Source organism: Cryptomeria japonica, chromosome 10, assembly GCF_030272615.1.
Source record: "Cryptomeria japonica chromosome 10, Sugi_1.0, whole genome shotgun sequence".
In the NCBI taxonomy this organism is placed as follows: Eukaryota; Viridiplantae; Streptophyta; class Pinopsida; order Cupressales; family Cupressaceae; genus Cryptomeria; species Cryptomeria japonica.
The window spans coordinates 562864875-562880250 of record NC_081414.1 but is presented as its reverse complement, the minus strand read 5'-3'; the positions used below and the strand labels follow the sequence as shown (position 1 = coordinate 562880250).

Below are 15376 nucleotides of genomic sequence, written 5' to 3'. Positions count from 1 at the left end.
GACATCTCCTTTCCGAGAGGATGGACCACTGCTTAAAGAAATACAAGTAAGAGAAACAAGATCCGTCATTTCGGATTGGTTAAAAGAGAGACTGATAAAAGTGGTTGTGGTTGAAGAGGAAGAAGATGAATTTGATTTAGAAAGCCTTATAGGAAATTCTCAAGAGGTAATGGAAAAGAAGGCCACAAAGATGTCCAAGGTAATAAGGGATGAGACAGGATCCAGGAAATTGCAAATAGCTACAACAGTAGTGTACAAGTATGAGGGTGAGATTCTTGCAGATGAGTATGACTTAGAAACATTTGAGCTTGGTCCACTTACCACCGAACAAGCGATGGAAGAGGCAACCGATTCATTTGAAGCACTTAAAGACAAACTTAAGGAAGAAATGGAAAATAATAAGAAGCTTGAGAGAGAGGTCGGTGCTTGGAGAGGCTATTTTAGTCATCTCAATCAGCCCTTGAGACGTCAGGATCCAGTAGTATCTCCTTTACAGGCACTTCCTCTTGAATCAATTGGCGAAGTAGAAAGGGTCAAGAGCTTGGTTCAGCTTATGAGCTCTTGGATTGATAAATCCCACATGGTAGCCGTTGAATTTGCAACAAGAATGATGAAGACAATTCATCGAGCTATCCAGGTTCTTGAGGTTATCCATAATCTAATGATAACTGTGGCTGCTTTCACTCACACTAGAGATGTTATCATTCCTATCCTACAAGTGATAAGGCAAACACCAAGACGGATCCTGGCATAAGAAAAGATAATGGATGGAGGAACTCATAACCTCCTACAGTGGTCAGCTCTGCTCCAGATGAAAGAGGTCCTTTTTGAAGACATCAACACCAAGTGTAGTCAAGTTGAAGGTATCATCCATCCAATTCAAGATAGGGTGTTTGAAGTGTTGTGTACCATTCTTGGCAGGCGGATCGAGATTGAGACAGATGTGGACATCCAAGAGTTGGAGGAGAGAATCAAGGTCATCTTTTGCAAAGAGGGGAACGTCATCACAGATGAGCAACGAGATCAGATGTTCACTACCATGTTCCTGATTGAGAAGATCAAAGAACTTGAACCTGGATGGGAGACAGCTCTTCTCACTGCTTTTGATCAGGTCCTTCACTTGGAAGAACGAATGAAGAATCTTCCTGAGATTCTCATTGCTGAGATTGAGGGAATTGTGTCCAGATTCGTTGGATATGCTAAAAAGGAGCATAGGAAAGGGAACAAAATTCTAGATGAAAAGTTGTTATAGGATGATGTGGCAGCTTAATTCCTATTGGTCTATGTTTCCTCGATATTTGTGCCAATTAAATATTGGCTATGCATTTAATGATGTTTATCTAAATGGGGACCTTTTTTGTAGCAAACCCTAATTAGGATTTAGGTGTCAAAATCTTGGCCATTGATCTTCTTTCGATCTGGGCCATTCATTATATTTGAGGATGCTATATATACCCTCACTCATTTTCATTTTGTTAATAGTTAGAAGTTAGAGAAGAGAGAGAGCTTAGAGAGAAGAAAGTTATTGTGTAGCAAGATTGAGTAGTGAAGAAAGAATTTTGAACAATTGTTGTCCATTTGGCCTTGAGATCAATAAAATATTGAAGTTATGGTGTTTTATTACAATTCTTGTGGCTATCTTCATGATTGTTTATTTTCTTGAATCACTCTCAGTTGAAGTAGTATATAAGTTTAAGTTTGAAGGACTAAGTGTTGTGCTTGATCTTTGGTGAGATTCACGTTCCAAACCACTAGCTTCTTACTGATTGTAAGGATGCCTTGTGTTGTGCTTGATCTTTGGTGAGATTCACGTTCCAAACCACTAGCTTCTTACTGATTGTAAGGACGCCTTGTGTGGTCAACTGGAAATATTGAGATTGCTTAAGAATTCAATCATTTTGGGAGTATTGATATGTATCTCTATGATAGTATCTATATCCTTGATGATTTGAAAATCACTGAATCACCTTAGAAGATCGCATCAATTCCAGTAGAGTTGTAATTTCTTGGCAATACTGAAATTGGTAGAATCTTACCAAGCCCAGCCTTCATTGAGTCATTCTTAGGTTTAGATTAGCATTCATCCCTTGAAACCCTTATCTTTTGCTGTTTTTTGAAAATCTGTTAGTGTTAGGAAGATCCTGTTCCTGCGGTCAAAAAGAGAGTAATACGGACAAGCTTTCTCAGAAAGTACGTAAGGCCCCTTGAAGAAACAACATATACAACGACCACTGGTGCTTATCCACACGTAGAGATCCTACAACGAAGAACCTTGAAGCCATCTTGATTGATCCTTTTCCGCGATATCTTCAGCATTCAGAGGCTTTAATCAAGAGAGGATAAGGTACCATTTGGGTATTTTATTCTGTGTTTGGTTGTGTACAAAATACACGTCAACAGGCCCCCACTTGAAATATCACACTCTTAAGTTGGTTTTGGGCTTATTAATTTTTTTTCTCTTTTCTGTGACAGAAATATGATCTTCATCATTGCCACTTTTAGCTTTAGAATGGTTTTCAATCTAGTTTGCCACTAAAACATTGAACCAGTCTTCAAGCCAGCAATTATCCTCTAACCTTGTGGTTCTCTAGCCTCTTGCAGAAATTTGCTCAATTAGCAAGAGCAATTTTAATGGACTTGTGGACCACATAATGTTCCATGAAACTTGCCAATGGTTTTGAGAGCTCTTTTCCCTAGATGTTTGTCATCTCCATGGGAATATGCATAAGCTCCCAATCAAAAAGCTTGTAAGGGTGCTAGGCTCCATCAAAAAGCTCTCATGTACAAAATTTCCAAACTGTAGGGTTTAGAGTCTAGATAGATAACTTTTATGCATTTTAATGGAAAAACAATTAAAGCCTGCAACTTGGACAAGCTGAAGCAAAACCCTTTTCGCAAATAGTTTAAAATACAATTTTAGTAAGTAAAATAATTTTATCAAGCTTCCCAAATCATAATCTATGTAATTTACTAATTTAATACAATCCACGAATTTTGAGTCTAAACTACTCTACGCTTGTGCAAACCCAGTTAGATCTTAACAATCTATAAAAGCTGGAGTCATATCCTTTGGAGGAATGTTTGACAATGATATTCTAAATCCATTGGTAAAATTTCAGCAGAACATTCCTCCCAAATTAAGAAATATGCAATTAGCTAAGGTTTTGCTACATTATTAGTGTTGAAAATGATTGTATGACCTTGTCGTGCCCCTTCTGCCATTGCTGCTCCCTACATCTTTCTAGGTGCTTGTACAGTCTGAAAACCATTCTCATCACTGCCACTGATTTGCCCTTGCATCCATATGTATGACACACGTGAGTGTGTATGCTATTATTAAAATATTTTGAAAATTGTTGTATATGCTGTCCAGTTCAATATATCAGCATTTGTAATGTTTCCAGTGATTATAATCAATTAAAATCAGATTGGCTGAAAGGGTTTATCATTCAAAATTAATATCACACTAATATATATTTTGTTTATGCCCTATTATTGCATGGAGAGGAATCATAAAAGGATGAATATTTGATTAAGATTTGAAAAGGGATATTATAGAAAACAACCCAAGACAAGATGCAGTAGTATTTGTAACGTCTCAAATTGTCTTTCTTCGTTTTATAATTTCCACAAAGATCAAATGCATGCAACCTTAGTGTAATGTCCACCTCTGATTTTTTTTTGTGTTGTGATAGAAAGAGACAGAATTGCAGAAGTTCTTTTGTATTTCATTTTTCATTCATTATGATGTTGCATGTATTGAAAATAACATTGCATAGGAAGAGTTTACACATATACTTGCTTTCAAATCAACTTGGAAAACCAATACAAATCAGAATAAAACAACAGTAATCAGAAATCAGACTTATTGAAACAATTGCAGACCTGGTAAACATGCCAAGAAGTATATGGTTTTAATTTTTTATCAAATCAGCAACTTTTCTAAACTCCTTCAGATATTTTCGAAAATAACAAGTGATCATTTGCAGATTTTAAACTCAGAAAACTCCACTTTCAAGAGCACATTGAATCACTAATATGCAAATTACAATATTCACCAAAACGCACATCGTAGCAAGGAGATGGCACCCAGCTCTAGGCTGGATTTGGAATAATAAATTCAGTTCTTTTCAAATCTCACAAATAATAGCTCAAAAGTTAGCTCCTAGCCAAGAGAAACATAATGGAAGAATACCCAGAACGTTTGTCTTCAATCTTTAAGAGGTATGAGTAAATCTTTGATTCCCAGCTATTCAGAAAAGCACTTCTAGAACTCAGTAAACTCTCTCCAGCACTCTGAGAAAAGCATCTAATCTTCTCTAAACTCATTCCACACATCAAAATAACACACCACACCAAATACTGCAAACCCACTTTAAAAAACACTGTAGATCTTCATTCTAACGTCACCAAATGATAGAAATCAGGAACTCTGTGAATACCAATGTGACCCCTGAAGTAGAATTACTCCTCCTGTCTAGGGTGGATCTCTCACCACCGAACCAGCAAGCAAAGATGAGGGCTTTTGTCCTCAACTAGCAGAAATTAAAACCCTGGAAGCAATCCAGCAGCATCTTGTTATGTTGTCAAAAGAAAGATATAGAAATGAGAGCTCAAACATGAAGTACTAGGTCTCTTTTTCGGTTTCAACCATTTTCCCTCCAAAACCAAAAGTTCAATTGCAGAAAAGTTCTAGCTTTTTAAGAGCTCTCAAATAAAACATTTTAATTTACTTTTGTCTCCTTATATCCCCTAGACATCCCCCTTTTTGTAACATATGATAAACCTTTTCAAAATATTAATTTTCTCCTCCTCCTTGGGCGTTAAGTTTTGGAGGCTAAAATTTAGCCTCAGAAAAGATAAATCTCTTAATTCTTGGCGTCCCTTTAAGACATAAAATGCCCCCCTTTTAAAAACAATGTTGTGCAACTAGGCCAAGGGGTACGAATCACTTAAGTCATAAAACAGCAATATTAAAGACTTAAGTTACAAAACTCAAAATATATTTCTCTGAACATAATAAAACTTCACCAATGTCCAAGTATGAAATATTACACTGCTGCAGAAACAGAGGCCAGCCCAATTGCTAAAAATACACTTACTAAAAGTAGCAACTGCTAAAAATAGTAAGTATGTCCAAACATTAAACTGGCCCAACTCCACTTAGCCTACGGGAACTCTGTAATAGGCTAATGGGCTCCCAGACTGAATAGGTTCAAGAAGGGGACATTACACTTAGCATTTTTTGATCACCGAGATATACAAATGGGCAAGGTGAGAGCATATAGTGAAAGGATAAGATAAATGCTATGTGAGCATTTTAATTTGTTTCTTTTGAGATAACACAAAAGCAGAATAATATGTGATGATGAATCTCTCTTTAAATTTTAAGGTAAACTTTCTTGGAAAAACTAGATTGAAGCTTTTTGGAAAAACTAAACTAACCCTAGACTTTGAGTTGTAAAGAAAATACACAATTATGCACACGTTACAATATTCTCTTGAGTTAGGGTCTCCATGGATGAAATAAGTGTAATAAATCTTGTCATTTTTTTTTGTCTCTTGGGAATGAGTACCTTACTTGAGTCCTTGCTGCCTCTTCATTATTCCCAGTTATCTTTGAACTTGACTTTTCATTCCTAGGTGCACTTTTGGAGGTTAAATGTACCTTTCTCAAAAAATTCAATAAATTTGGAAGAGTGAAATTCACTGTTGGAGGTGTATCCATCACAAAGCACATGTCTTGGATTCCAAAGTTAAAGAAGGGAGAACTAACAATTTTTAGGAAAAAAGGGCTCAAAAGCAATAGTTTGGTGATTGCTTGAAACTTGAGGAAAATCAAGAAGGAATCTATGACAAAATAACTAATGAAGATGAGGGACAAAATAACACCCATTTTAGCAATGAAGGATAGTGTGAGGATGATGTAAAGGATGAGAGAAATGTGGATTGCCTCCTAACGTGGACATAGTCATGTAGTCACCAGTTAGATTTGTTGAGTCATTTATATTTCCATCTTTAATAGCATTGGGGGTGAAATCACTTGTATCCTCCTTTCCTCTAGCTTTATCAATGAAGACTCCTAAGCCTTAACCATTGACTATGGATCCTATTCCAAGCATGACCTTCAAATTTTTTTTGTGGCTATTTTTGTCAACAAAGGCAAACAAATGCTTGCAAGAAAGATCATTGTTAAGGTTTGAGAGGTGAATTTTAAACCCATAGAGCACATGCTTGCAAAAAAATCATTGCTAGAGTTATGTTAGCCAATTGATGAAACCAATCAGCAATACTTCCAACTACGGTTTCAACAAAATGTCTCACAACTACATTTTCATGAGCTATCCCAAGAAACTTGCATGCAACTCTAAAAGCTCGGATATGTTCATTTATACTATGAGATTCATCACTTGCAAAATTTGATTTTTTTAGAACTTGTCGGCAAATCATGGTCCAAATTGATAACCCATTGGAACAAAAGCAACTAGGGCCATAGTAAAAATTTAGGAAAAGAAAGATAAAGCACCATTCTTCACCCAACGGAGTTGCCAAAACTATTAATGTTTGAAAACCTCACATCTTTTGATTTTAAAATTGTATGTGGCTTGCCCAATGGATAGCGCGACAATTTCCACAGGTAGTGTGTGCGAAGATTTTCTACTTCATTAAAGGGGCAGCTCCCTTATGCAAAATAAGTAAAATTATATACAAAACTTAGAATATTTAGTCTTTGTACAAAACTTAGAATATTTAGTCTTTGGTTCAAGGTTTTGTTGTATGAGACCTAATGCAATACTTTTGGGTCTTTGCTTTGGATTTAAGCTGATACAAATGCCAAACAGCTCATGCAAATATTTAATGGGTTTGCTTGAAACACAAACACACATGCATGAAATTATGATTAAATTGTGGAGAGCATGAATCTGCACTTACAAACACAAACACAAAGACAACAAGGATTGCTGAGATAGTCATTGATGCATGAGGCTTCAAAGATTAAAGGAGACTAGCATTGTAGGCAAATACTATACCATAATCATTCAACTCAATACTAAGCCCGAGTTTTGTATTTATCGATATTTTCCAATAACTTGTAAAATCTTACACAAGCCACCAATTAAGGTTCAAATAGTGAATATTACATTCAACATGATAAAATTTATCATCAATAAACAAGTGCATACACAATTAGAATCCTGAAATTGTATCCATAACAATCGAATCACTACTCATTAGGCTTGTACTCTTTGATAAAATTACAAGAATTTTATTGTAGTATAACTATTGGTGTGAATGGGCTTGACTACCTAATTGATTTCCTTCTAGGACCTATTCATACCAGTCAAGTTTATTTAGGGCATTTACTTTTTGTGTCTCAAAGTCATAAGATTAAAACACTTCATTTTCTTAGATTGCTTTATGTCTCACCCTTGCCTATATATAAGGGTTCCCTCATTGTACATATTGTATGGATTGAATCCATTCTTTGGCAGTATATCATTTCCATTGCTTCTTTATTGTGCGGAAGGTTGTTTGGGTTGTAGGTGACCCTTGGCTCTTTTGGAGTTGACTATTAACTCTTACAAAGAGACTTTGAATAATATGTTTCTTTTAAAAGAGTCCAAATAATAATCACTTTTTAATGGGCACAACTGTTATTAACACATTTTTTTAAACACAACCTGGAAAAGCACAACACATAGTTAAAATGATCACATTTCCTAATTTTAATCCTTCTATTTGTATTTCTTCTATTTCTATTCTCATGGAGACTTTGCATGCGTTTTTCCATATTTTCTGTAATTAAAACACAATATTGCATGATTCACAAATTAAATATCTTTGTATACTTATAATTTTAATAATTGTAAAAAGAATAAAATAAGTTTAATGATGTGCAAAACTGATAATAATTGAAGGGGACTCTTTTATTTCCTTAAATGCATATTATACTAACCTGTGCAACTTTGACCAACTTGGAGTGATGATGTGAGCCCTTGAAGTGACAATGTGATCCCTAGGTCACTTGAGGACCCTCTGATGAAGCTAATTTCAGTCCAGTGTCTTATGCATAAAGTAACAAAGTTGATGAACACTATATTTCATGAAGTTTAAGCATGCCATAACTATATATTAACCATATCTGTTATCACCAACCCCTTTTTGGAATGTCCCTAGGCTTAATTTTTTTGAAGAAAAGTAGACCTTTTGTTTATAATTAATGTCAAGTGTGTCTCAATTAAAAGGGTTATCCTTATATGAGGACAATAGAATAAAAAGTAGTAGGACTGCCCCTAAGGTGATAGGCCCACCTTCATGATGGCACAGCCTACCAGATTGGAACCAGTCTTTTGTTCTTTTATTTGCATTCTCTCAAGTAAAAGGAAAATACTTTATTTTAAACACCCAACTCATTTTTATGTGCCATGTTTACTTTTTTTTGTCTCTATGCACAACATCTGATATGAAATAATAAAAATAGTTTTTCCTTATTTTAACCATTATTATATTGTTTTTAAGTTTGAAGAGATTTTGCCAATTTTTTCCTATTTTAAACTTAGGTAATTGAATTCATTTTGTATTTACACATTTTCTACCCTATGTCAATGCTTTGTAAATGCAGTGCTTCCATACTTGGGATATTTTGGTCAGTTAAAATTTGCTGTCATATTGCAGAATAAATTTAGCATCAAAATGTTTTAACTATTTTTCTGGTCTATTCAATTTTATGTTTGAGTGGATGTATTTCTATCTCGTAACATCTTCAAATGATGTTAAGTAATACATCATCTCTGGTGTTTGCTACGCAGGAACGTGAGGTCAAAGCAAAGCACCAACAAATCATTAGTGGGGTCTGTTTGAAATTATTTTGTCAATTTTTTAATCAATTTATTTAGTACTTTTCTTAATGTGGCTTGTGACAATGATCAAGAATCTAACTTCTGCCATTCCAGGTGTCTCTTCTGGCTTACTGGATCTCAACATATGTATGGGATTTCATCAGCTACCTACTTCCAGCATCTCTTGCAATGCTTTTCTTCTATATTTTTGGTATGTTAGAACAGGCCTGTTAATGGAATTCTATTTTCTTAAAGTTCTAGTCATGACGTTACATTGTACTAAGGGACAACATGCATGTGCCTTACATTTCATTGAGTTCAGTTCTCTATTAAAAGTTCCTTTTTAAGCAATTACAAATTTACACGTATTGTGATTAGTTGCTAAATACATCTTATCATTGTTTTTCTTTTTCAGGTTTAGAGCAGTTTGTTGGCAGGGATAATTTTGGACCAACATTATTCATGTTGCTGGGATATGGACCAGCAGTTGCAGCTTCAACATATGCTCTCACATTTTTCTTTACTGATTATTCTGTTGCACAAGTGAGCCATTTTTTATTTATATTACCAATTAATTATATTTTCAAACATTGATCTTAGGTTTTTTTACATAAGTTTTTCTGATGTGTAAGATGGCTAACAAAATATTAACTGTTTAAAAAACAGAATGTGGTCTTGCTAGTACAGTTTTTTAGTGGCCTTGTCCTTATGATCATTTCATTTATTATGGGTCTCATCCGTGCAACCAAACATACAAACAGATTGCTAAAGGTATGCTTATTTTGTTCTCCTTTTATTGGGTAATCAATTGCTGTCTTGATTTTTGTCATTATTCTTCTGATTATTTGATAATTCTGTGATGATTTTTCGTGTCACTTATTAATAATTTTTCCTCTTATTCAATTTTTTTCCTCTTATTCATCTTGCCATAAATAATTTTCACCACATTAGGGTAGACTATTTAATTTTATTTATGATTGTACAAGAGAAGAACATTCTATCTCTACTAGAAGTCCAGATAATTTAGATTATGAATTTTTATTTATGACTGTATGAGAGAGAATATTTTATCATCTGCCACTTGAAATGCCTAATAGAAGTTCTGATTATGTTGCTTTGTTTAGTCAAATATGAGTTTAAGTGATGCCATTATCTTGAAATGATTTGCTACAATTACTGAAGCTTGTTCTCTATACCGGTGGCAGAATTTTTTTAGGTTGTCACCAGGATTCTGCCTGGCCGATGGACTTGCATCACTTGCATTACGAAGGCAAGGAATGAAGTTCCAATCTGGTGAAGAACCTTTGGACTGGAATGTTACTGGTGCATCAATATGTTACTTGATGTTGGAGGTTTGCCCTCAAGCTTGTTTAGAATTTGTTTAACATTTGATTAAGGACCACAGGCATGAGCTTTGGTTTTTGTTAAAATAAAAAAAAATGCTTTCCACGTTTTCAAAAGTTACTCCTCTGTTCTGTTCCTATTATAGGCTGTAGTACATCTAGTTATAATTTAGTGTGGGCCCCACATGTACATTTGAAAAAATATTAGTATTAGAAAAGAGTTTTTTATGTCAACTGCAGCTTCTGTCTGTTAAACCCAGAATTGAAAAGCATGAGAATAGAACATTTACTTAGCAATCCTCTGCTAAGTCATGGACTAATACATAGATTGCTGAAATATAAAACAACCTTGATGTGTTGAGAGTTACATAACCATCCAGGATCCAAAATATAAAAATTTCTTGTATGACAGAACATATCAAGTGCTAGAGAAAAGAATAAGGGCATATGTCATAGATGGAAGACTCTTAGTATTATCTGTGAGGAGAGCTCAAGAGACTCCTAGTAGAATAGGAGGTGTGCTGTTGCATGTCTGCTTTAGCCACTTCATTGTTGCTGTTATATCCCCTTCTCAAAGTCGAAAGAATTAATTGAGGGCCTGTGGCCTATGTTATATTTCATGTAGGGTAAGTAAACAATATAATAAGAGAATTAATTTAATGATAATATTTTATGTTGGGTTTATTCACTTTATTTTTAAGAAGACAACTTAAATATTATTAATTTAATAAATTGGTCTTCTAAATGAAACATTATAAGGCCCATGCAATATTTTATTTAAAAAGTGTTTTTAAATGCTTGGAGGGAAAGTTAAATTCAAATTGTGGGCCTAAGAGGCAACTATAAAAGAAATTTATTTTCTCAAATCAAATCATCCATTGCCATTTCATTGTTCATTCCATTTTGGAGATTGAAGCATGCAAGGATGAAAACCTTTGGTGTAGGGAATCCAAAAGACGAAAATCCTCTTCATTTCCATCCTTGTATTTGAGGACAAAAACCCTCTTGTCCATGAGAGGTAATTTCTAATGAGCACATGATTATATTTAGAGGGGGGGGAGAAAGGGTGAGTTGAATGAGTATAATACAATCTTTTACCTTTTCAACTTAACAATCACAATAACATTAATTGCACAGTATCATTCACATAAAAGCTAACAATTAGAACACACGGATTACGTGGATACACTTATAGGAGAAATCCATGGCAAAATTTTGCTTATATAAAATGCTTTATACACTTCAGGCTTTCTAGGCACCAACCCACAGGAAACACTAGTCCCCTCTTAAATGATTTGTAGGCACCAATCCCCACAACTGAGCACTGACTCAGCAAGAGACACCAATCTCTTTTGATATGAGGCACCAACCTCTGCAATGTGAAGCACCAACCATAATCACAACAAAGTCTTTGTCTTCCTCAAAAACTGCTTTAACAAATCTACTAAAATCTGATATAAATCACCTTGAAAGGTCTGCTATAATTTTGCCCTATATCACCTTCAGAATCTGCTTTAAGTCCTTCAAAAGTTTGCTCATAAGATCTTTATGCATTTGCCCATAAGGTCATCATAAATATGCCCATATATTCTTCATAAAGTCTTCATAAATCTGCTCTATTCTCCTTCTTAAATCTGTGCAAGCTCTTATCTTCTACATAAATCTGCTCCAAAGTCTGAATGATATGTTTTTTTGATTGCTTGATATCTTTACCTCAACTTCATCTTTTTTTCATACCTCAATCATGCCTTTTCACCCAAGAGGTCGGCCTCATATGAAAATACTAATTTTAATTAAATCTCATCAAGGAGGTCGGCCAACTTTTGCACATAAATAAATTTATTTTAATTCCCCGAGTATTTATTTCACTAAGGCTGTCTTTGAGGAAAGTCTTTCTGAATTCGTCCTTTATAGATGGTAACTGCTGCCCATTTATAATATCATCCAAGGTCTCAGTACTTTTCTCAAATTTGAGGCTTTTGTTCAACTTAGCGATTGTTTCTTCTAGTTCCATTCTCTATGAAACAATTTCAGACTCACACTTCTCACTATCTTCATTCATCTTTAATTGAAATCTTACCTCTTCAATCTTTTTAGACTCTTCAAGTTGAACTTTTAGATCTATGATCATCTTCTCCGATTCTTCAAGATTTTGTGACAATTTCGTCTTAGATTCACTATTCTCTTGAATCTGTAATTTTTGCTTTGAATTCTCCTTTCTAAGCCACTTGATCTCATCTAGGGCACAAATGAGTTCTCCTTCCAAATCAATTTCTGCATCCATTTGGTCATACGCTTCCTCTTCTAAATCCATCTTTTCTTTTCTCTCACTCCCAAAGTCATCTTCTCTTTCAAAGATACAATCTTTTGTTTTTGTGGCCATGTGTGATCCATTTGTCACCCCATCACTTTTGCTTGTTTCTCTCTCATCGCTTGCATTTGGTTTTGTTGGTGCTTGTTGATCAATGCTCTACTTGGTATTTCCTTTTCTTCTTTCCATATGTGCTCCCTGAGATCAATATGAAAGCGGTTAAACTATATTCGAAGGAACTGGCTCTTATGCCAATTGATGAGCACATGATTATACGGGGGGTGGGGGGATGTGAATCAGTATAATACAATATTTTACTTTTTCAACTTAACGATTACAATAACATTCATTGCACAATATCATTGATATAAAAATTAAAAAATATGCAACACAAGTAGAACAGATCTAGGTGGATACCCTTATGGGAGAAAACCACGACAAAATATTGAATATATAACATATTCTTTGCGAGCTTTGTAGGCGTCAACCCATAGCAGACACTAGTCCCCTCTTAAATGATTTGTAGGTACCAACCCACTAGAGGCACCGATCCCCACAATTGAGCACCGACTCAGCAAGAGACACCAATTTCTTTTGATAGGAGGCACCAAACTCTTCATTATGAGCCACCACCTCAATCACAACAAAGTCTTTGTCTTCCTCAAAAAGTGCTCTAACAAATCTGCTCAAATGTTTCCCTGAAATCTGATATAAAGCACCTTGAAAAGTATTCTATTATTCTGCCTTAAATCATTTTCATAATCTGCTATAAATCCTTAAAAAGATTGCTCATAAGATCTTCATACATCTGCCCATAAGGTCATCATAAATCTGCCCATAGAGTCTTCACAAAGTCTTCTCAAATCTGCTCAAATATTTGTCTCCAATATGCTTTCTAACTCTGCTCCAAAATTTGCTATTATCTTCTACATATCTGCTCTTTATCTTCTACATAAATCTGCTCTAAAATCCAAATGATATTCTTTTTTAATGCTTGATATCTTTTCCTCAATTTCATATTTTATTTATACCCCAATCGTGCCTTTTCACCCAAGAGGTCGGCCTCATATGAAAATAATAATTTAAATTTAATTTCACGAAGGAGGTTGGTCAGCTTTTGCACCTTAATAAATTTATTTTATTTCCCGAAGTATTTATTTTATCGAGGAGTTCGGCCAGCTTTTGCACATAAATAAATTTATTTTATTATTAATACATAGGTTGGCTAGGCCTGAAAATTAAGTATTTATCTTTGAAACTCAATAAATATTTTCTGATTAAACCTCCTTTGACATCAATAATAAATTGTTTTCACATTAATTCCCCTTTGACATCAATGATGACAGTATTTCCTACAATTTCATCCGAGGATCTATTGTGACCTTTTCACACATCTCTCCATTGCTAACGGGGACCTGTTGTGACAATTTCACACATCGCCCCATTCCAGATGGGGACCCCCTACTTTTTAGGCCCTCTCGGTTTTGTGGTTTTGGTTTTCGGGTCTTTTCGCGGCGGTCTTGTCAATCCTCTTAGTTTGCAAGTGTTTGGGGGTCAGTTTGATCAAGTTTGCTTTTCGTTTGAGTGATTTTAGTGAAGTCTAGGGCCTGTCTCGTCAATTTTAGGGTTTCTTCCGTTAGTCCTAGATTTTAGGTGTTTCTTTTAGGGTTTTGAAAAAATTGAACATATCACTGGAATCAGGATCCCTCAAGGAACCTCCCAGTAAAATTTGAGCGAAATTGGAGCAATCCTATTTTTTAGGGATTTTATTGTGTCCCAGAATGTCTTCATTTGGCCAAAAATCAAACTTACTATTTTTAGTAATTTCTAATCTTAGTAAGTTTCTATTTATAGTAAGTCATTCCTGTGTCTTGTTCTAGGGATCTAACACTGACGCTCTAAAGGTTTCTATTTTTGGAAGTTCATTTTTGGCAGGACCATTCAAGCGAAGTGATGAAGTCCAAGCATTCACGACTACCTCTAATTCCGGAAAGTTAGAAAGCAGACATAGAGAGTCAAAAAATGGCTGTGTTGAAAACCCATTCCTAAAAGGGAAAGCCAAAAAATTCATCTAAGTCCATGAGGAATCCAGGACAAGTGAAATTCCTTCACCCATGCCAAATCACGCCCATAGAGAATCCAAGGCGCCAAACTCAGGTGGAGATGGAAGGAAGGAAATATGAGGAATTCCTCCTTCATGGCCAGAATCTGCCCAAAGTCAGAGAAGGGTGCTAGAATGGAGGAGGCAAGGAAGGAAGGAAATTTGATGAATTCCTTCCTCAGTGAAGAATTCCACCCTAGGACATGGAAGGGCGCCAAAATGAAGGAGGCAAGGAAGGAAGGAAATTTGATGAATTCCTCCTCACCATGAAAAATCTGCCCAACACTCGGGGAGGGCGCTAAAGAGGGGTAGTGAAGGAAAATCTTCTAAATCATGAATTCCTCCCCTATGAAGAAATTCCGCCATGAGACAAGGAAGGGCGCCAAAATGAGCTGTGCATGAAGAGATGGAAAAAGAGTGAATTCCATGCTAAGGGTGAAATAGCGCCTTAGGTTGGAGGAAGGCGCCAAACTCAAGGTGCCTTGGAAAATGGAGGAAATGTTGAATTCCATGGCTAGTACAAAATTGTGGCCTAGGTTGGAGGAAGACAACAAAATGAAATGCTCATGGGAAGGTTGAAAATGTTCAAATTTTCTCCTTCAATGATGAATTGCGCCCAAGGAGTGCACAAGGCGCCTAAGTCTCATGTTCATGGAGAATGCACAACATAGTAGAATTCCTTCTCCAGTAGAAAATTGCGCCCTGGAAGGAAGAGAGGGCGCCAAACAAGGAGGGTCAAGGAAAGATAAGCGAGATCATGAATTCCTCCTCATCACCAAAA

At 35.5% G+C, this 15376-nt stretch overlaps 1 protein-coding gene across 3 annotated transcripts in view; it reads left to right on the top strand.

Moving 5' to 3' along the window:
- LOC131060731 (ABC transporter A family member 1) overlaps positions 1-15376 on the top strand; it is a 233622-nt gene that overhangs the window by 139612 nt on the left and 78634 nt on the right. For all 3 annotated transcript variants that reach the window (XM_057994085.2, XM_057994086.2, XM_057994087.2), the window contains 5 exons: positions 8811-8852; positions 8955-9051; positions 9256-9383; positions 9507-9611; positions 10046-10192. In XM_057994085.2, coding sequence (XP_057850068.2) covers positions 8811-8852; positions 8955-9051; positions 9256-9383; positions 9507-9611; positions 10046-10192 — 519 coding nt within the window. The remainder of the gene's footprint in view (positions 1-8810; positions 8853-8954; positions 9052-9255; positions 9384-9506; positions 9612-10045; positions 10193-15376) is intronic.